General features: G+C 38.1%; 1 protein-coding gene across 11 annotated transcripts in view; it reads right to left on the bottom strand.

Moving 5' to 3' along the window:
• The window catches only part of Rapgef4 (Rap guanine nucleotide exchange factor 4), a 281,593-nt gene that overhangs the window by 175,509 nt on the left and 86,279 nt on the right, over window positions 1–19,805 (bottom strand). For 2 of the 11 annotated variants that reach the window (XM_048812494.1, XM_048812498.1), the window contains exon 1: window positions 13,599–13,812. The exons of 6 other annotated variants lie outside the window; for them this stretch is intronic. In XM_048812494.1, coding sequence (XP_048668451.1) covers window positions 13,599–13,622 — 24 coding nt within the window. In that variant the 5' untranslated portion in view covers window positions 13,623–13,812. Of the gene's footprint in view, window positions 1–5,262; window positions 5,537–13,598; window positions 13,813–19,805 lie in introns of those variants that run through there. 3 more of the 11 variants (XM_048812495.1, XM_048812500.1, XM_048812497.1) reach the window with 3 other exon arrangements.

Raw genomic sequence — 19,805 nt, 5'->3', positions numbered from 1 at the left:
AGATAAAAAAGTGAAGATCACAGGAATAGGAGGAATTGTGCTAAAGCAAGCATGCCAAGAAGATGGAGTGAATGGGAACCAGAACCCAGGCGGAGCCATCTCAGGAGAAGAAGAAAAAAAAAAACAAAACTATTTTAACTCAAGGGAAGGGGAACAAATGAGTACAAATGGAAAAACATTTTTAAATATATTTATAATTGCCAATATTCACTACGCCTTCCTCCCCTTACTCAGGAAAAGGATGATCTGTTTGTTCAACTGTCTGTGACTTGTGCTGCTGGAGGTAAGAGGTGGAGGAAATTGACAGGCACCAAGACAGGCTAGTTTGCTCTGCCCAGAGAGGACTGAGAGTAAGAAATGAGGTGAATTAGAACGGCGGCAGGGGAGATGGACAGGAGGCAGAAAACACAGGATAGTTGCCAGGAGGAACTAGATTGGGAGAGAAAGATGTGTAAAGATGACTTTCAGAAATCTTGATTTTGGTCCTCGAAGTGGTTGGCTTTATTTGGGTTATGACCTGGTGGCACCATAAGAGGTGAGACTGTCTGCGGGAAAACGAGGGGACAGGTGATCTGGTCAAGGACTTGATGCGAGCAGGAAAATCTTGAAATGTGTATTAGGGAGAATGGGAAGAGCTTCTAGGAAAACACATAAAATCACTGAGTTAAACTGGTTCTCTGGAGCCGGAGGGGTTAAATTTACCAGGACATCAAACTGGGCAGTGGTAGGCATTTCCCCAGCAGCAGGGCTAGAGACAGGAAAGAGCACACAACCGGACAGAGTAAGGCTTGGGTTTGACCTGGAAGGTGCCAAGAGCAGCACAGGTCTGTTGGGCTCATTTCTAAGTGCTGTGTAACCACTTCATATACTTTAATCGAGTGAATAAATGAGAGAACTGATAATATTGGGGAAAGGAGTCGTTGAAATGATAGGCTACGGTATCCAAACTGAATAGGGAAGGAAGTGAAGGCCAGGGAGACCTAGGAGAGGTTAAAAAGGTCCCAGGAGTGGCTCGGGAGGCTAAGGCAGGAGGATCATGAATTCAAAGCCAGCCTTAGCAACTCAGCGAGACCCTGACTCTAAATAAAATACAAAAAGGGCTGAGGATGTGGCTCAGTGGTGAAGTACCCCTGGGTTCAATCCCCAGTAACAAAAAAAAGTCACAGGTCCATGGGTCTACCTGTCACACAAGTTCAACTTCAACTTCAGGTGGTAAGCACCCCCTGGTGGCTTGTCCAGGAGTCATTAGACCCAATATTCTTTCCATATATATATACTCTCTTATTTACTCTTGTTTTCAATGTTCCAAGCTCCCTTAATTTCCCATCAATCTGTCTCTTTCCCATTCACCCTTTAAACCAGCTCAGCTTTTTACTTGCCCTAGCCGCCTCAGGTACCCCCTAACTCTCTCTCTGCCCTTTCCTCCCAAACTCATTCCCTTTCCTTTTTCTATTTTTGTGAGAACAATCCTAATCATGGCAGGTATTGCTAAAGGTAGAATCTACAACATGCCTGAACTAAGGATCAAGAAATCCTTATATTTCAAAATCAAAGAAGTCAAAGACAAAGAAGGTAGATGTGAATTTTAAGGTAGTCACAGACCACATCATCTTGTAATGAGCCTGCGTTTCCCTAAACACTAGCATTCAAAACATTTTCTATCCTGATGGCTAAGACTGATATTTTAATTATTAACATTAAAAGTATTTCTGCTATTAATTTTTTATGAAAATGTATGTGATAGACTTCTGCTGTAGGATGGGTTGAGTAGCCCTTTGAAAAGTAGACTGAAGATGTTTACAACACTGTTCCTAAGAAGGACTTACAAATGCACTTTTGGACCACCACCTATTTGTCAGTTGGGGATATGGTATGCTTTTGATTCTTGTTTAGAATTCCTTAAAAATCACAATAAGCTATTTAGGGAATAACAGTTTCTAAACCTTCCAACAAATAATAATGAATGGTTAATGTTTTGCAGGGTCAACCAGCCATCTTTTGGCTCCTGTTTCCTCTTTTAAAACATGCTATTTTGAGAATTTCCATTCCTCATGCTCTTTTTATTCCCAACCCTGACACTATTTGTATCCCTTCAGTGGCATTTTTTTTTTTAAAACTCAGGAAAACTTAAATAAGTTCCGAGACTGCAGAAGAGCCTTATTATTTGATGATTGTGGGTCTTGTCTGGGAAAAACTCCAAACATAGATTTGCCATTTTAAGCAATGCCTTTGAATTCTCACTCTATTGTCAGCACCATCCCTGCATTATTGGTTTATTATTGATTTTTTTTCCCTGTTCCTTTTCCATAAGTTAACTAGAGCACTCTGATTTCTTCTTCCCTCTTCTGTTTTCTTGGCTTATTGGTCTCTGAAAGACTTCATTGCTTTAGGTTTTTTTATTTTTGAAGAACACATGCACACCTATGGACACAAAAGCGTACCTTGCCATGACCATACTCTGGGTCTTTTGCCTCTCCATCCTAGCTCTCTGTTCTTTACTTGTTCTTCTTTGCTCTACTTTAACTGGCCCAGCGTGCATGATCTTCCCCTTTGAGACAGGCTTCAGGCTCATCCTTCACTCCTCCTCCCCTCTGGTGCCATCCTATCTCAGGTCACGCTCTTATCAAGGTACCACTACACCCACCAAGCCAGCTTTGCTGCCACCTCTGCTCTTTTATTGTGTCCTCACCCCACTTCCTATGCTCTCTCACAGGCTCTGTCCACAGGGTACATGGTACTCCTTCCATCCTGGGTAGGCAGGAAAACATCTCCTCATACCCAGGCACACCTTCCCTCAGAGTCCTCATGTGCCTGAAAGACGAGGATCACTTTCTCCATTTCACAAATGAGAAAACTGGCTCTCCCAGAAGTTAAGTGCGTAGTCCCAAATTCCCTATCTTGCAAGTGCTGGAGTCACTGGCCCTCAAGTGTGAAGAGGGAGGACGTCCTGAGTGACAGGAAAATACAGTATTCACCTAGCAAGGATTCTGTAATTAAGTTCTTTAGAGTTGGGGAACCACATCAAGGCCGATGGTTTCAACAGATGGAATTCATGAAAAAGAAGTATAAATGCAAGTGTAGGCTCTCAGATTTTATTCTAGCTGGTTAGAGTATGTATCTCAGTATACAGTAAGTGCTAGATAAATTCTTACTCAAGTAGGGATCAGGAAATGGAGGGGAGCCCTTGCTGCCCTTAGCCACTAATTGCATAGTTTGGTCATAGGATGCTTCTTAATAGAACACACTCTGATGCTTCCTTCTGACCCAGACCCAAAGAATATCAGAACAAATACACTGTTAGGAAAAAAGGCTTTGGGATTACTGGGCTGCCTTCCAATTCACAGGACTATTTTTTTTTCTAACTACAAGATAATTATTGCTGGATATTATTACGGGGTTTTTCCATATGTCCTTTAGTTAGGACAGCGATGACCCAACACTCTGCCTTTTAATGTATTCTGGTCTCCTGCCAGCTTACCTCATCCTTCAACTTAGTGCCTTTGGTTTTCATTTTTATGATTATTCAAACTTCCCTTCCCTAATCAATACCACATTTGGCCACTGCTGCTCTTGACTACACACTTTGGCAAAGACTCCTTGGAAAGGGTCTTTTTTCCACTTGCAGCGGGCTCAGTTAAAACAAGTTCTTGCTACGTTCATCATTTTGGCAAACAAGGACAAGTTCAAGGAAATTAGAGGCCAAACTTGACAGAGCACTGGGTACAGCTGCTGGCCCAGCTGTGCAATGATTCTCAACTGGTCCATTACCTCCAAAACTCAACTATTCAGCACAGCTTCCCCAGTCCAGCACTCCTGTTGGTCTAATATATTTGGCAACAGCCATTATTTCAGAAATGAATGCTCATGTGTATTTATAGCAAATCACATGCCTGCTCTATCAACAATTAGAGAGATTAGGATTCAGCAGACATAGTCCTCTAATTAGGACAAGATGGAAGACATAGACTATAGAATTCTGCAGTTTGGTCAAGGTTTATTCTCTCCTAAGGAGACTGCCACAATGCATTTCATCAGCCTCACATCCGGTCTCTCTAGGGCCACCCCCCTCCCTGTAGAACATTCACTCTGTGTCTGTCCCATGGAATTTTCAGTCAGGGGATTCTGTTTCCAATTGGCACTTTAAGTTCCCCCTTCTCCCTCCCACCAACCACAGGATAGGCTCAACGGGCCACTTAAAGGCTTGTTTTGAAATAGCATGTGGACAGCATCATGTGGTCACTAATTTCATTCAGTTACACCCGTCCTCTGGAGCCTGGTGTATGTTCTATGCTCACACTTAAATAGTCTCTCCTCTGAACAAAAGCCTGATCTCAGTGTCTGGGCCATAAATTCCATCTTGCCTCACTCCTGCCCATGCATTATTTAAGCAATCTTCTCGGTGAGCCGGCATGAGAATTTCCCTCCGAGTAACAATCAGCAGGCGCGTTCAGCTCTGTTCTGATGGGAAATGTAGGATATTCGAAAGAGTTCCACCCATTCACAGTCTCGATAGTGAAATATGATAATCTAATTTGGTAAAAATAAACTGTGAAATCAGAGATTTGAGGCAAAAACTTTCAAGATGCAATTCAGACTAGCAATCAATGCTCATTCAGTTTCTGTACCATCTCAGCTTTCTCCTTGTGCAGATGCTTAAGTGATGCTAAATTAAATAATTGACAAATTTTTAAAACTGCTGGAAATTACCATCTGTACTTAATTTTGGAATATAAAAAGGTCCATAGAAAACACCCTTTATGATTATTTTGTCTAATAACAGATATGAAACAATACAAACATCCCAGTCATAAAATATAATGCGTTTCGAGCAGTCTGGCTCACATAATCAAACACAGTTTTCAAAACAAAAGACCACAGGAGGAGTGAGATACTGGGTGACACATACATTTTTTTAAAAAAAGACGAGCAAAATAACTGAGTTTTTAACTTAAAAATCTACCCCCTCTAGTCCCTGCTTCCCGGTAAAATAAAACACAAAACAAAACAGAATCTCACCCACAGGCTTCCTACAGACAGTAATGACAGTCATCACTTGCTCATATTTCTCTCCTGGATAAACACTGGGCTAAACTGTCCTCTGTTAAGAACTTTATTAGGTTGGTATTACATTTATACAAAATGAAGTCTACTACTGTAAACAAACTGCTTGAGACTTCCGTGAACACACAAGAAGAGAAACGAGCTCGCTCCCTGGATGTGAACACACTGGTACATACATGGATAAAACAAGCTGAAACTTACACCAGACACTTCTCCCAGGTCCAACACAGCAGTAGCCCTAAGGGTACATTCTAGGTGTTTTTAATCCATGTTCTGCTCTTCTCACTGGTGGGACTACTCAGGCACATGGTCAAGTTGCAATCCGCTTCTCCCTTAGTGATGTATGAGAGCTGGACTGATTTATCTTGTCTTTCTGCAGCATATTAGCACTAATGTTTCTGCGTATGCATCCTACCTTTCTTTAGCCGTAGCCCCGGCTTTATCATTGGTAATCTAAATTAAAGAGCCAGTGAACAGAGCAGGGTTGTTGTCCCCCACCCCTCCCTGTTTTCCATGAAACAATTGCCAGGCGCTCATTCCCGGACAAGGATTCCACTGTTTATTCTATCGAGCCTCCCCTTCAATATCCCATTGAGACTGGAAGTCAGAGTGGCAAAGGGAGAGGTCCAGTGAGACTGCCTTAGTTCAAAGGTATATTTACGATTTATGCCCTAAAACAGTAGCTGGCTTCGGGAAATACTCAAGAGCTGTCATCTACCAGATTTTCAGCCTAGAATTCAGAATCGACACTTGACAAAAACAGAGCAACTTGATACTGCACTTACTACCCTGAATGCAGTTCACCTTTAGTGATTCATTTTTTTCTGAGAAATATCTTCTTTTTCTACCAATCTTTGGTGGACATCTGTATGCTTAAGTGCTTAATTTAATGAGCACTATTTTGAGTGCTACGATTTTGCAGGTTGCACACAAGAAGCACAAAATCCTATAAAAATTTGGGGAAATCCTTCAAACAAATCATTATTAACCTTGCTGTAACCTGCTGTCAACAATGAGCAGCTGACACAAGAGCTAAAGGCTGTATTTAATTTGTAAGCTGTCAATTCCTCCAAGACATGTTTAAAATTTTCTTAGTCTCCACAAATGTTTGGGAAGGGAAAACAGATCAGAATATATTTTCATATGGAAGTTTTTGATCTCTTAAAAATGTTATGCCTTAGCAGTCTCTCAATGCTTTTAAACTCAGATCTATGATGGCTACTGAAAAAATATTAGGTTTCTGTTCTCATTTTAAGCATCAGAGTTTGGTGAATATTAAATGTTATTTCATTTGTATTTTTGTGTATTTTTAAGAGAAAATATAATTGTTTTCACAATTTTAACATGTTTATTGCATTTAAAATTTTGATTTTTAAAATTAATAAATTATATCCATTTCCCTGTAGGCATGAAATATAGAATTGCCCACCCCACCACCCTCATTTTTTTTGGCACTGGGGACTGAACCCAGGCCCTTGAACATGCTAGGAAAGTGCTCTGCCACTCGGCTACATCCCCAGTGCTAGACTCGCCTTTTAAAACGGCTTTGTATTATTAAATCCCCTAACCCTGGACATTTGAATTGCTGCAATTTTTCCTTTAAAAAACACCTCTTATCAGAAATGCAAAATATTCACATTTCCAAAAAAAAAAAGCCAATTTCAATGCCCCTCCCTCCAAAAAAAAGAGTCAATCTAAAACTTACTGCTTCTCAGCTTTTTAAAAATTTCAGTCAGCAGAAATATAACTTGGGAAGGCTGCTTGAAGACTATCCAGGTATCAGTTCCTCTAGATTGTGTCCCTGGGATAAACTTTAAAAATATTTATTAATGTCTGTACTGTGAAACTTGGTTATACTGAACTGTTCCACAAACAGAGAAATTATTTTAAAAATTTAAAGCTGGGCTTGTCACTTGACTGCTTAAAACTCTGCATAGCTTCCCATTACTCTTAGGATAAAAGCCAAAATCTTTATCATGGCCTTCAAGGACTTGGTTGTATTTCACTCAGAAGATAAGCCCACCTTCCCAGAACTGCCTGGCTGGGATTCAGAATGATCAATCAATCAGGTATTGAATCCATGCTCTTTACTAACCAGTCCCTCAAGTATGGTATCCGAGCACTGGTCTGGGATGCCACGAGAATTCCAAAAGCTAACACACAGGCCCTCTCCTTTGGTTTAAAAGTAACATACAAAGCTGGACGCAGAGTTATCCTAGTTACTTGGGAGGCTAAGACAAGAGGATCACAAGTTCAAGGCCAGCCACAGCAACTTAGCAAGACCTTGTCTCAAAATTTCAAAAGGGCTGGGGATGTAGCTCAGTGATAAGATACCCTTGGTTTTAATCACTAATACTGGTGGAGGGGAAAAAAAAGCAGCATGTATGAATAAGATTTCACTCCTCTACATATCACCTTATGGCAAAATCAATACTGACTTTGCAAGCTTCACTCTAAAAATGCAAAGTGAAAATGAAATCAAGGGGGAAGAGAATAAGATGAAATTAATCATTTGATGAATGTTAATTCAAACTGGCTTAGGAAAAGGGAAACCATCAAAACAGAGCAGAAACTCTGAAACAAGTATTACTCAAACTGGGCCTAATGTTGTCCTTTTAAGATCTATGGCTTACCATCAGCTAATTACATATAAAGTCCACTATTTATCCCATAATTGTGGTTTTGAGTTTCTTCAGGAAATCACTCATATACTTTAATTACATTACTACTGATATTACTCTCCTCCAAAAATTATCTTTATTTTAATCACTGAATGAACCACTTGACAAACTTCACCAGTTTCTAAGTAAGATGGCTTGAGAAGTTGAACATCACAGGACCATGAAAATAGGGGATTTTACAAAATTAAAGACCTACGTTGCATTTAATAAAAAAAAATGCATGATCCTTTAATGCAGCTATATATCAACTTGGGTATAAAATAATGTAAACACTTAAAGTTACCTGAAGCATTCAAAGAGTACTAGAGGTGAGTCTAATACATCAGGAGATGTGACCGTAAGATTCATAATATTTCCTATACTTCCCTTCATTGCCAAATATTTATACCACAAAACCTTGTCTTAGAAAAAATCCTAAGACTCTGGTCTTCATATCACAGCTCTGCCACTTACCCACTGTGTGACTTTGGGTAAGGGACTTAAACTCTGTGTGTGTGTGTGTGTGTGTGTGTGTGTGTGTGTGTGTTAAATTAGCCTATTAAATGCAAGAATAGAGTTCCATTTCTGATTTCAAAACTCATTTCTATCATACCAACCCTCTTGTAGATGGTTTGGTATGATAGAAGGCACTAAAGAGTAACCAAGAACAGGTAGAAACCAAAGGGGGCAATGGTACCTAGATGAATGGCACTTAATGAATCATCCAGCTTTTATAGTTTTTCATATACTAGAAGGTCCCAGGGGACTTGAGATGGCCCTATTCATACAGGAGCCTAATGTCTTACTAGCTAAGGAATCAGTGAGCAGAGTTTGGGAAGATGACAGGAGCTGGAAAATGAGGGAGATGATTTCAGAGAAAAGATAGCCACAAATTCAATACATAAGATTGGATCAAATCTCTGACTGATCCCAATACTATGTTATGGTCTGGATATGAAGTGTCCCCCTTTAAGGAAGTGATTGGTTCATGAGCGTTCTAACCTCATCAGTGGATTAATCCATTTTCTGGATGAATAATTTAAATGAATTATTGGGAGGTGGTAAAAAATAAAGGAGGTGGGACCTAGTAGAAGGGAGTGGGTCTCAGGTTTGTGCCCTTGGAAACTGGCTTCTCTCTCATCTGAGGTCCAAAGCAATGAAGCCAGTCAATCATAGACTGAAACCTCTGAAACTGTGAGCCAAAATAAACCTTTTCTCCTTTAAGTTGTTATTGTCAAGCACTTTGTTATACAAGGAAACTAACACACAATATATGCATGGAGGGTCCTCCAAGCACCCCAGCTATCATGAAAGGAACTCAACAGAGATTTCTACTACTGTCTGTTAGTTAACTGCCTGCAAAACCAGCAAATCAAAACTAAAGTATGTGATGAATTTCAGAATCTCTATGATGTATCCTTCACAATGTCCAAGGTGAATTTCAAAATCATCAGATACGCAAAGAAACAGGAAAATGTAACAACATATCCTCAAACAAAAAAAGTAGTCCACAGAGTCCCACCAACTGTGGGATAATGCAGACAACAAGAATTAGTGTAAAGCAGCTATTATAACCATGTTTATGGGCATTAAAGAAATCTCAGTAGAAAAGCAGAAAATGGAAATGCTAAAATTAAAAAGTATAATAGCTGAAAAAATCCATTGGCTAAACCTAACAGCATACAGGAAAAACAGTAATAAAATTTGTCAGTGAACTTGGAGATAAAATAGTAGAAATTATTCAATCTGAAGAACAGACAAAAAATTTAGTGAACAGTAGGATATATGGCATAAGGTTTAAGACATATGTAACTAACTGGTATCCCAGAAGGATAAGAGGAGAGAGAGAATAGGCAGAAAAAAAAATATTTGAAGGGAAAATAGTGGCCCAAATTTTCCAAAATATGGTTCAAAATGAAGACATGTTTACCAATTCAAGAACCTCAGCAAACCCAAGGGAGATTATTAAAAAAAAAACAACACATAAATACATGCCAAAACACATCATATTCCAAGTTCTAAAATTTAAAGATTACAAGAGGATCTTGAAAGCAAATGGGGATGGGGTGCAGCTTATTACATACAAGAAAACTACACTAACTTATCAAAAGTAGTGGAGGCTAGAAGATAATGGAATATATCATCCGTTTAAAGTGCCAACAGGAAAACAAACATCAACCTAGAATTCTGTATCTGGCAAAAATATCCTTAGACAATGCAGGCTAAATGAAGACATCTTTGAAAAGAAAAAAAAAAGTCTAAGATACTTAGTCACCATTAACTCAAAATATTGAAGTGAGTTCTCCAGAATAAAGGTAAACGACACTTTAACCTTTAGATGGTTATTTAGATCTACATAAAAGAATGAGGATCACTGGAAATGGTAAATATAAAAGACACACACACACACACACACACACACACACACACTTCTTTTTAAAGTATTTAAAAGACATACAACTATTCCAATAAATACATAACACAGTTTTGTGGAGTTTATGAAATAAATGGAAGCAATATACAGGATAAGAATAGCACAAAGAATTTGGGGGAAATGTAAATGGAACTATACTGGCATTAGGTTCAATATTTGACATGAACCAGTATAATATTAATTCTAAGTACCATGTGAAAAGTTACAAGAACATGTGCTGATACCTGAACAACCACTAAAAATTAATTCAGAGAAACAAATAAAAAGTCAATAGAAAAATTAGAGTGGACTTTGGGGCAGCCATGAAATTTTCCCACTTGGGTCTCTCTTCTAGAAGAAACTTGCCAATCATCTGTAAGGAATACAGTAGTTGAGAGCATCCAACTGTAATCCCGTTAGGATCCATTGTGAATGAGTCAAAGCTATGTTCTTCAAACTTAGCCAGTGACTGAGCTAGCAGGGATACTAGTACTTGGCCATATCTGCCCAATGCAAAGCTTGTCCACTGGCAATCTTGACACAAGTATCCTCCACTAGGCTGGCAGAGACCTTCTCAAAATTGCAGTGCAGTCTGAGACTGTCTACACTATCTTCCTTTCTTTTGCCCCTTCTTTAATAGGTTTCAGACTCTTGTTCTTTCTCCTCTTGTCTTTTGTTGGCATTGTGCCAAATAAATGTCTTACACATTTATCTTTATCTTGGTATTTTCTTCCTGGAAAACCAAACTAAACAAGGATATTAAAAAATATTCATTTAATCCAAAATAAGACAAGAAAGGAAGATAAAAGAATAAAATGTACATAGGACAAAATAAAGGCAAATGACAAAAATAGCAAACCTAAATTCAAGCAGTTAAATAATTATATTAAATGTAAATGGACTAAACACTTTAATTTTTCAGAATGGATAAAAACCAAAACTTATCCATATGTTTTCTATACTATATAAATAAAAACAAACAAAAAGTTTGAAAATAAAAGCTTGGGAAAATAGGTATCAGGAAAAGAGAAAGTATACGAAAGTGGTGATGGCTATGTTAATATCATATGAATTAGCTGGGCATGGTGGCAAATGCCTATAATCCCAGTGGCTGGAGAGGCTGAGACAGGAGGATCACAAGTTAGAGGCCAGCCACAGCAACTTAGCTAGGCCCTAAGCAACTCGGTGAGATCCTGTCTAAAAATAAAAAATAAAAAGGATTGGGTATGTAGCTCAGTGGTAAATTGCCTCTGGGTTAACTCCTCAATACTCATCCCCAAAATCATATGAATTAAATTACAAGGCAAAGACAATTATCAGGCATAAAGAGAACCATTTTATAATGATACAAAGATAATTCGTCTGAAAGAACAAAATAGAAAATTATAAAGCAAAACCTGACAGAATTATTGAAGAAACAGACAAAATCAACAATTTTAGTTGGATATTTTAACACTGCTATCTCAAAAATTGATAGAATAAGACAAAAAATCAGTGGGGACATATAAGATTGGAACATTACTATACATTGACCTAACTGACACTTTGAACATTACACACAACTGCAGAATACCTTCTTTTCAAATGTATATGGTACATTCATCAAAACAGAAATATGATGTACTGTAAACAAATCTCAGTAAGTTTTAAAAGACTGGAATCCTACAAGATATATTTTCTAACTATAATTTAACTCAACTAAAAAGTAATAGAAGGAGCATACTTAGAAAACTCAAAATATATGAAAGTTGACAATACATTTCCAAAGAGCTTATGGGTCAAAGAAGAAATTAGAGGAAATACAAAATTTCTGAACTGAATGACAATCAAAACATGCAATACATCAAAATTTGTCAGACACAGTTAAAGCCATTCTTAGAGGAAAGTTTATAGTAAAAATAAATTGTATGGTAAAAAGGAAAAAAAGGTCTAAAATCAATGGCTCAAGGTTCCATCTTAAAAACTAGAAAAACAAAAAGAGGAAATTAAATCCAATGTAAGTAGAGGAAGTATTTTTTTAAAAAAAGGAAGACATTTATGAAATAGAAAACCAATAGAAAAAAAATCAAGAAAGCCAAAAACTGGATGTTAGACCAAAAAAACTTAATAAATTCCTAGCTAGACTGATCAAGAAAAAAATTTTTAAATGGAATACAAATTATCAGCATAACGAATAAATATGAGAGTTCTCTAGTCATCCTAATATACTGAAAGAACAATAATTAAGTATAACAAACATGTTTATGTCAGTACATTTGAAAAGTTAGGTAAAATGGGCAAATTCCTTGAAAAATACAATTAATCAAAATTGGTACAGGATGAAAGTGAAAATCTTAATAGCTGCAAACCTTCAAAAGAAATTGAAAAAAAAGTTATCAAAATTCTTCCCACAAAGACAACTCCAGTATAAATAGTTTCACAGTGAATTTTATCAAACATTTAAGAAAAATGTAATACCAGTCTTATACAACTTTTTTAGAAAATGGAGCAAGATGAAATAATTCCCAACTCATTTTGAGACCAACATAAATCTGATACTAAAATTTGATAAATATGCTATAAGAAAATAAAATCACAGATTTTATTTACAAACACAGACACAAATATCCTTAATGAATATTATCAAATAAAAGCTAGTAATATATAAGAACAATCATCCTTTTTGTATTATGATCAAATTTATCTCAGGAATGTAATACTGTTTTAACTTCTAAAAATCAATCAATGTAATTTGAAATATTACCATAATAAAAGAAAAAAAGCCATATAGAATTTTATCTATACATTTAGAAAAAGCAATTTATAATATTCACATAATAAAAAAACAGCAAATTAAAAATAAAAGATTTCCTCAATATATAATTGAAATCATGTTTGATCTTTTTTTTGGTTTGTTTTTTTATATTTATTTTTTAGTTGTCATTGGACACAATATCTTTATTTTATTTATTTATTTTTATGTGGTGCTGAGGATCAAACCCAGGAACTCGCATGTGCTAGGCAAGTGCTCTACTGCTGAGCCACAATCCCAGCCCTTGAAATCATTTTTAATGGTAAAATGTTGAATGCATTTTCTCTAAGATCAAGGTCAAGGAAAGCATGTCTACTCTCACAACTCCATTCACTTGTGCAATGGAAGTCTTAGCCAGTGCAATAAAGTTGGAAAATTTTAAAAATGGTATAAGGATTGAAAACAAAGAAATAATCCCATTGGTTGCAGATGATATGATTATTTTATAGAAAAATCATAAAGTATCACAATGGGATAGTAATAATAATAATATTTCCTATGTTAGATGTTCAAATTAAAACATGTTTAACACTATGCCTAATACACAATAAACACTCCCTGTACAAGCATTAGGTTAAAAATGTGTCTAAATATAGAATTAGGAAAGGGTTACATGTTAGCTTCTTGACAATGAGTATACATTTATTCATCAAAATAGCTAATAAAATGCTACCTTAAAGAATAAGATTATCTTCATTCTGGGACCCAGGTTATGTATAAGTTCAGGGCAAGTAACACTGAGATGTCTAGTCCTCACTCACTGATATTCCTAAAATAGAAAGATGAACTGTGTTATAAAGTGACACTGTCCACAGAGCTACTGCTTTTATATATGATCTAACACATCCACATAACTACACAAACAAATCCAAGTGTTGCTTTTAAATGAGCATATACTTTGTTGTGACATTTAAACTTAAAAAAATGCAACTTGCATATTGTATTTACAGTTTAATTCCATTTTAAGGCAAAAAGATGTGTGTATATAGTCACTACTTTTATCTGTGCATATTAAAATATCTGGAAGCATACAAAAGTGGGTTAATCTTGACTGTGGAAATGGAAAAAAACTTGTATTTTATATCTTTGGCATATGGTTTGAATTTTTAATAATCTTTATTAACAATTTACATTCTAATTAAAAATAGAGAAGCCTCTTACTAATACAAAATAATCAACATTTAAAAGTTGATTCTTAAACTGGTTTTTTTTAACTTAACAATATTTAGTCTTCTTTTTTTCTGAGTCAATAAGATAAAAAGAGTTCTTCCTTTGTTTACATTAAACAAAGGTAGTTTTATTTTAGATATCAAGATCATTTTATCTCTAAGATCTTTCTCTGCATCCTCATTCCACCCATTCCAAGGGGGAAGTCAGGGAGAAAAAATCACAGATCAGGTCAAGATAAAGGTTTAATCTACCATCAGATTCACAGGCCATCAGAACCTGAGAGCCCCTCAAAGCCAGGGGCTTGATTCCTAGAGAGACTATCTGCTTAGCCCTAATTTATGTTTTCTGACTGCACTGACTTCAGGAACTGGTTTCCCCAACTCCCACGTCTGGATGTATGGAGATCCCAGAAAACCATATGGATCACAGTCAACTCAGTATCACAGAAGCCCAGAATCTTAGAATAACTTTAGATCATGTCTAATCCATTTACAGACAACCACTTCCCAGGTAAGAAAACCTAAGTCCAGAGAAATCCAAGGTCTTAGCATTATTAAGAGATCAAAGCAGGTCTCTTGAGCTTCAAGATAGACATTTTCCATCAGGACTGTGAAAGGACAGCATGCCCCACTAATGCTGACCAGGGATAGTCCTTCATGTACAAAGAGTACATTAGGATGCAGGCTTAACAAAGCACTGAAGGGAGCAATCTTCCGGCCTTTATCATAGATCCCCAAATTGTAGTGCAGACATCAAAAACTGACTGTTATTCTTTTACCATCATGATTAGTGCTCCATAAGATGCACACACACTTTCTCTACAAATAGTCTCTGAGTACAAAAGAGAGAACGCTCCCTGTTTGAGATATGCCTTCCGGCCACATCACTCAAGGATGCTTTTAGTACGTAACTAATACTAATGAAGGGCTCTTATTAGAATGTTTTCCACATTTTGGCTATAGGCAACTGAAAAGCTGGAAATATTTAAACGAATGCATTGTTTTCTATTTTGTTCTTTACAGCGGGAAACTATACATTAATTTAGGAGGTAAACCAGTGATTAAGCTCTGGAATCACTCAAAATCAATAAATAAGAGACTGATTCCGTGAAGTTGTCCTGCAAGCTTGTCCAGAACCAGAAACAAATCCCTCTTTCCTCTCTTCCAGGGGAAAAAACAAAACAAAACGAAACTCCCAAAGAAGAGTCAAAATAGCATTCCCAAAGGTCATGAGCTAAAACTCACACATAAAACCTAAAACCACTGATATGAAAATAGGAAACAATTCTTACTTAATTTATAAAAGTTCCTAAGCCCTCTCCTATGGGTGGTTATTAATGAATACCGATTCATGGTCGTAAATATACATTTGACACCTTTTATCAATATCACACACGAGCCTTCCAACTAATTACTGTCAGCTCCTTTAATGTGCTAGAAATAAGATACGACTTCATACACCCTCAAGATGGTGGCAGCTACCCTGGGGTTGAAGAGAGGCACAAGGGGGTGGAAACTAAGGGGATGCTGAGGGGGCAGGCCCTGGCTGGCCTTGAACGCTGCACACATTACTGCAATTGCTACCCCTTCCCCAAATACTTCATTGCTAATGGGTTCCCAACACTGAAGCTTTTTAAAACTTTGTTCTTTTGTGAAAACTCAGTAGGAAGATCCAAATCTTCCAGCTGAACAAACAGAAGAAGGCGGAAAGAGCATCCCCTCAGCACTTGCCCTGGCTCCACCCTCGAGTTTCATTAAAGTGGTGTCGTTGGAAATATGCAAATGACACTGTAATACTTTGAACAAACAAATAAATTGTGTGAGCCTCTATAGGCAATTTACTCAAGGTAATTAAGAATGCTAAATCAAACAAATTATCATTTTAAATGGCAAGTAAGTTTTCATTAAACTTGATTTCCATACTAAAAATGAAACTACTACCTCGACAGAAGGGATCTAGTGTGAATTAAAAAGCCAAGTGTCAAGAAGGGAAAAAAAAAATGGACCCCCTGGCTTTTGATTCACAAGATTAGGATCAGGTGTCACTTAATTTTCACAGGACACTGGCTCAAAGAGAAGCAATCTGTGCATGAATGTAGAATTGGTAGAATGTATCTAAGGGACCCCAAACATGAATTGTTTTAAATAAAGAGGCCCATCAATCACAGAACAATACAAACTCAAGGTAATTTCTTTTCAACTAGCAACTCAATCTTTGCCTACCATTAAGAAAGGGAACCTGGAGGCTATAACCCACACCAAGGATTGAGAGCCTTTCTGTAAGAAGTGGAGCCATGGAGACCTACAGTGGAGCCTCCTCTGTAGTAGGCTGGCCACGATCCATGCAATAAATATTTACAATGGACCAAACCAATGGACCTCAATCAATAATCATGAAAACAAATATGCTCATGGAAAGAGCAAAATCCCATATTGTCGCCAAATGGACAAGGCTAACAAATGATCCTATTAAAAGTAGATCAGGTGAACGTTTTTAATAGTAAAAAAAAAAAAAAAAACCATGATCTTAAACATAGTTACAGTCTATTTTTCAGGTCTCTTTCCTTTTTAATATTTTTGTCCCAGTGATTTATTGGGACACTGATTAAACCCCATCCACCTGCACTGGCAACCAATAAAGCCCTCATGGACACCTGCTTTCTTCTCACATGAAGCACTTCACCTGGCTTGGCCTCCTGGGTCTTCCCGCTTCTGCCTTCAGCCCTGTGTCCTACAGGAGGCTACCCGATGTGTGCTGTTTCCTCCACTCCTGATGTTCTGGTCAGGCCAGATGGCCTAGGGCAGGAGTCAGGGAGGAGCTAAGAGTATGAGGCAGGGTAGTGGCCGGACTGAACAGGGAGGGGCCTGGAGCCCAGGCTGGAGAAGCCATTCTGTCACCACCTCTGGCATCTGAGTCCAGTCACCCTGCACATGCAAGATCATTTTCATATTGTTTTCCTAAATAGTATGCCCTCAGAGTGACCCTGGGAACACTATGAAGATACTAATGACAGTGGCCAGAAGTCTGGGTCAAGCCTATGTTCCAAGGAGCAGAAAGAACTTTAAGTAACCACATTTTTTCTTCTGTGCTCCTGCCATGACCTAAAGAAGCACTCATGTGACACCAACTCTGTAAGCACAAAAAGAAGAATAAGCACATCAGGAACTCAAGAGACTGGAAGAGGACTATGTGTCCCCAATTCTTCTGTTTGCTCCTGATCCTTGCCAGAATGGGATCCATTCATCCGTTCATTCATCGAATAATCACTGTACCTTCTACGCACCGGGCGCTGTACTGAGCTCAGCCTGTAAAGAGATACCATTTCTGCTCTCAAGTTGCTCACATTCCAGAGAGAGGAGAGCCATGCAAATGAGCAATTCCAAAATAATGTGCTGGAAACTCAGAGGAGGGAGCACCTAGGAGGAGCACAGAGCATGCCTGAGAGACATAGTCGGGGGAGAAAGCTACCTGTAACCAATGTCAGTTCCATCCTGGTGCATCTGTGTGCCATCAACCCACCAGAAGAAGAACTATGCACAACAGAAGAAGGCTTACCCTCCTCCAGGCCATGCCTGAGCAGAAATTCCAAGAGTGTAGGACCACATCCTCCAGGTCTAGCACAGAGCTCAGGGTGCTGAGAAGCCCTAACAGATATTTGCTGAATAAATGGATGATTTAAGAATTTGGAACTGCCCCTGGACTATTTTTGTATAGCATCTTGGAAGAGGAGGCTCTTAAAAGTCATTTAATAACCTACCCCTCTAGAAATTATAGACAAAAAAATTTCTTTTAAAAAATGTTTGCAGGTAAATGAAGGAATACAATTCAGAAGCTAAAAAGGAATTATTGGACATGGCCCATCTTGGATGCATCATGGATTTCATGCGATCAGTGAAAGAGACAACATACTATGTGATTTCACTGCATAAAATGTCCATAAAAAAAGTAAATATATAAAGACTTAGAAAAGAAATCAGTGGTTGCCTGAGTCTAGGGATGGAATAGGGTTAATTATAAATAAGCACCCAGGATGCTATTGGGAGTATGACATTTTCTAAAACTGGAGTATAGAGATGGTTGCACCACATAGTAAAGATATTAAAAATCACTGAATTATACTTCAAATGAGTGGATTTTGTGATATGAAATATACCACCATGAAATTGTTTTTAAAAGCTTGTGAAAGGCTAAGTTACAGACTTTCCCTTATATCGCTATGAAAACAGGGCTGCCACATTATGATAAAGGCAGAACTAAAATGGAAAAGAGCCCTGGACTCCTGATTTCCAATTCCAGTGTCTTCTCTCCCCCCAAGCTACAGTGTCATCCTGAGAAGTCGACTTGCAGATGGGAAGCAAATGAGCGATGGATGGCCGGGAGGCTGCAGGGTGGGGAATTGGGGACTGGCTGCTTAATAGGTACAGGGTTTCTTTATGGGGTGTTAGAAGTTCAGGAAGTAGACAGTGGTGCTATTTGTACAACACTATAAAAGTGCCTAGTGCCACCGACTCGTGCACTTTAAGATGGCTAAAGGGGTAAATCTTGTGTATCTCACCTCGATTTTTTGCTAAAGGTCTTCTTGTGTATAGACCATGTCTCAGGAACATTTCCACATCCCCCTCCTATCTGCTGAATCCATTGCCAGCACCACAGAGGAGCCGGCCAGCTGCCATCCCAGCTATGTCATGTCAGGGTGTCTTACTTAGTCCAAGTGACAGCACAGCTCTAAGCTATTTGTTTGCAGCACTCCATCATCTTCCCTCTGGTTGGCAAACACCAGACATTAATTAAATTAAAAAATCTGGGCTTGGTTTGCATTTTAATCCTGCCCACTAGAAACTGGCTGGCATTCTTCAAACCAGCACATGCAGGGACATTCCCTGACTGTCAGCCATCTCATTAAGTATTGCCACTGTGGCTTCCTGGCTCCCTGAAAGTGTAAGAGGTGGTGATGTCTGGCATGTATTTAGTCACGCCTTTTTGTATAACCCTTGCTGCTTGGCCAGACATACTCTAGGTCCACGAAGCTCCAGGACTTCCTACTCCCATACAACCCAGAGCAGTCCCAGCTTCGCTGCCCTCAGGACCCCTGTTGCAAATGCCCAAGGCCATTCTTATCAGTGATGACTCCCAGGGTACTTCCTTTGGCCAAGATCATTGAGATCAGTATTCCTATTGGACAATCTATAAGGTTGGTCAAAATTTCCTTCCCAATAAAACAATTTGTATAGCATTTAGTAAGTGGGGCAAGGATGCCAATTTATTTAAAGCTAGATCCAGGGTCTGAACATGCTTAGCATTCCTATATTTGCTTGATGTTGCACATAGAAAACAAAGATTATTCGCTATCAAATGTTTTCTAACCCCAAAATGACATTAAACTGATACTTTCATTTTTTGGATGGCTGAAAATATGCCTGATATTGGAAGGACTAAAACAAAACAAAACGACAAGCCCTCAGGTTTCCATTTGGGAAATAAAATGCAAAACACAAGTACTAAATGCCAAATGTCTGAAAGAACTCCTCTGAGGAAATGCTTCTTTCAGTGCCAGCCAAAAGTCACAGGGACACACTGTGGCTGAATTTTTTAATTGTGGCTTTTTTTTTTAGTTGCTGGATAATTTTCTGACCATTAAAGACAATCATAGCCAAGCCTAACAATAAGAGTAATTGACTCTCATGCTTGAGAGCATACAGCTGATTCACTG

Source organism: Marmota marmota, unplaced genomic scaffold (genome assembly GCF_001458135.2).
Source record: "Marmota marmota marmota unplaced genomic scaffold, marMar, whole genome shotgun sequence".
Lineage (NCBI taxonomy): Eukaryota > Metazoa > Chordata > Mammalia > Rodentia > Sciuridae > Marmota > Marmota marmota.
The sequence above is the reverse complement of the archived record's forward strand: the minus strand, read 5'-3'. Positions and strand labels throughout refer to the sequence as shown.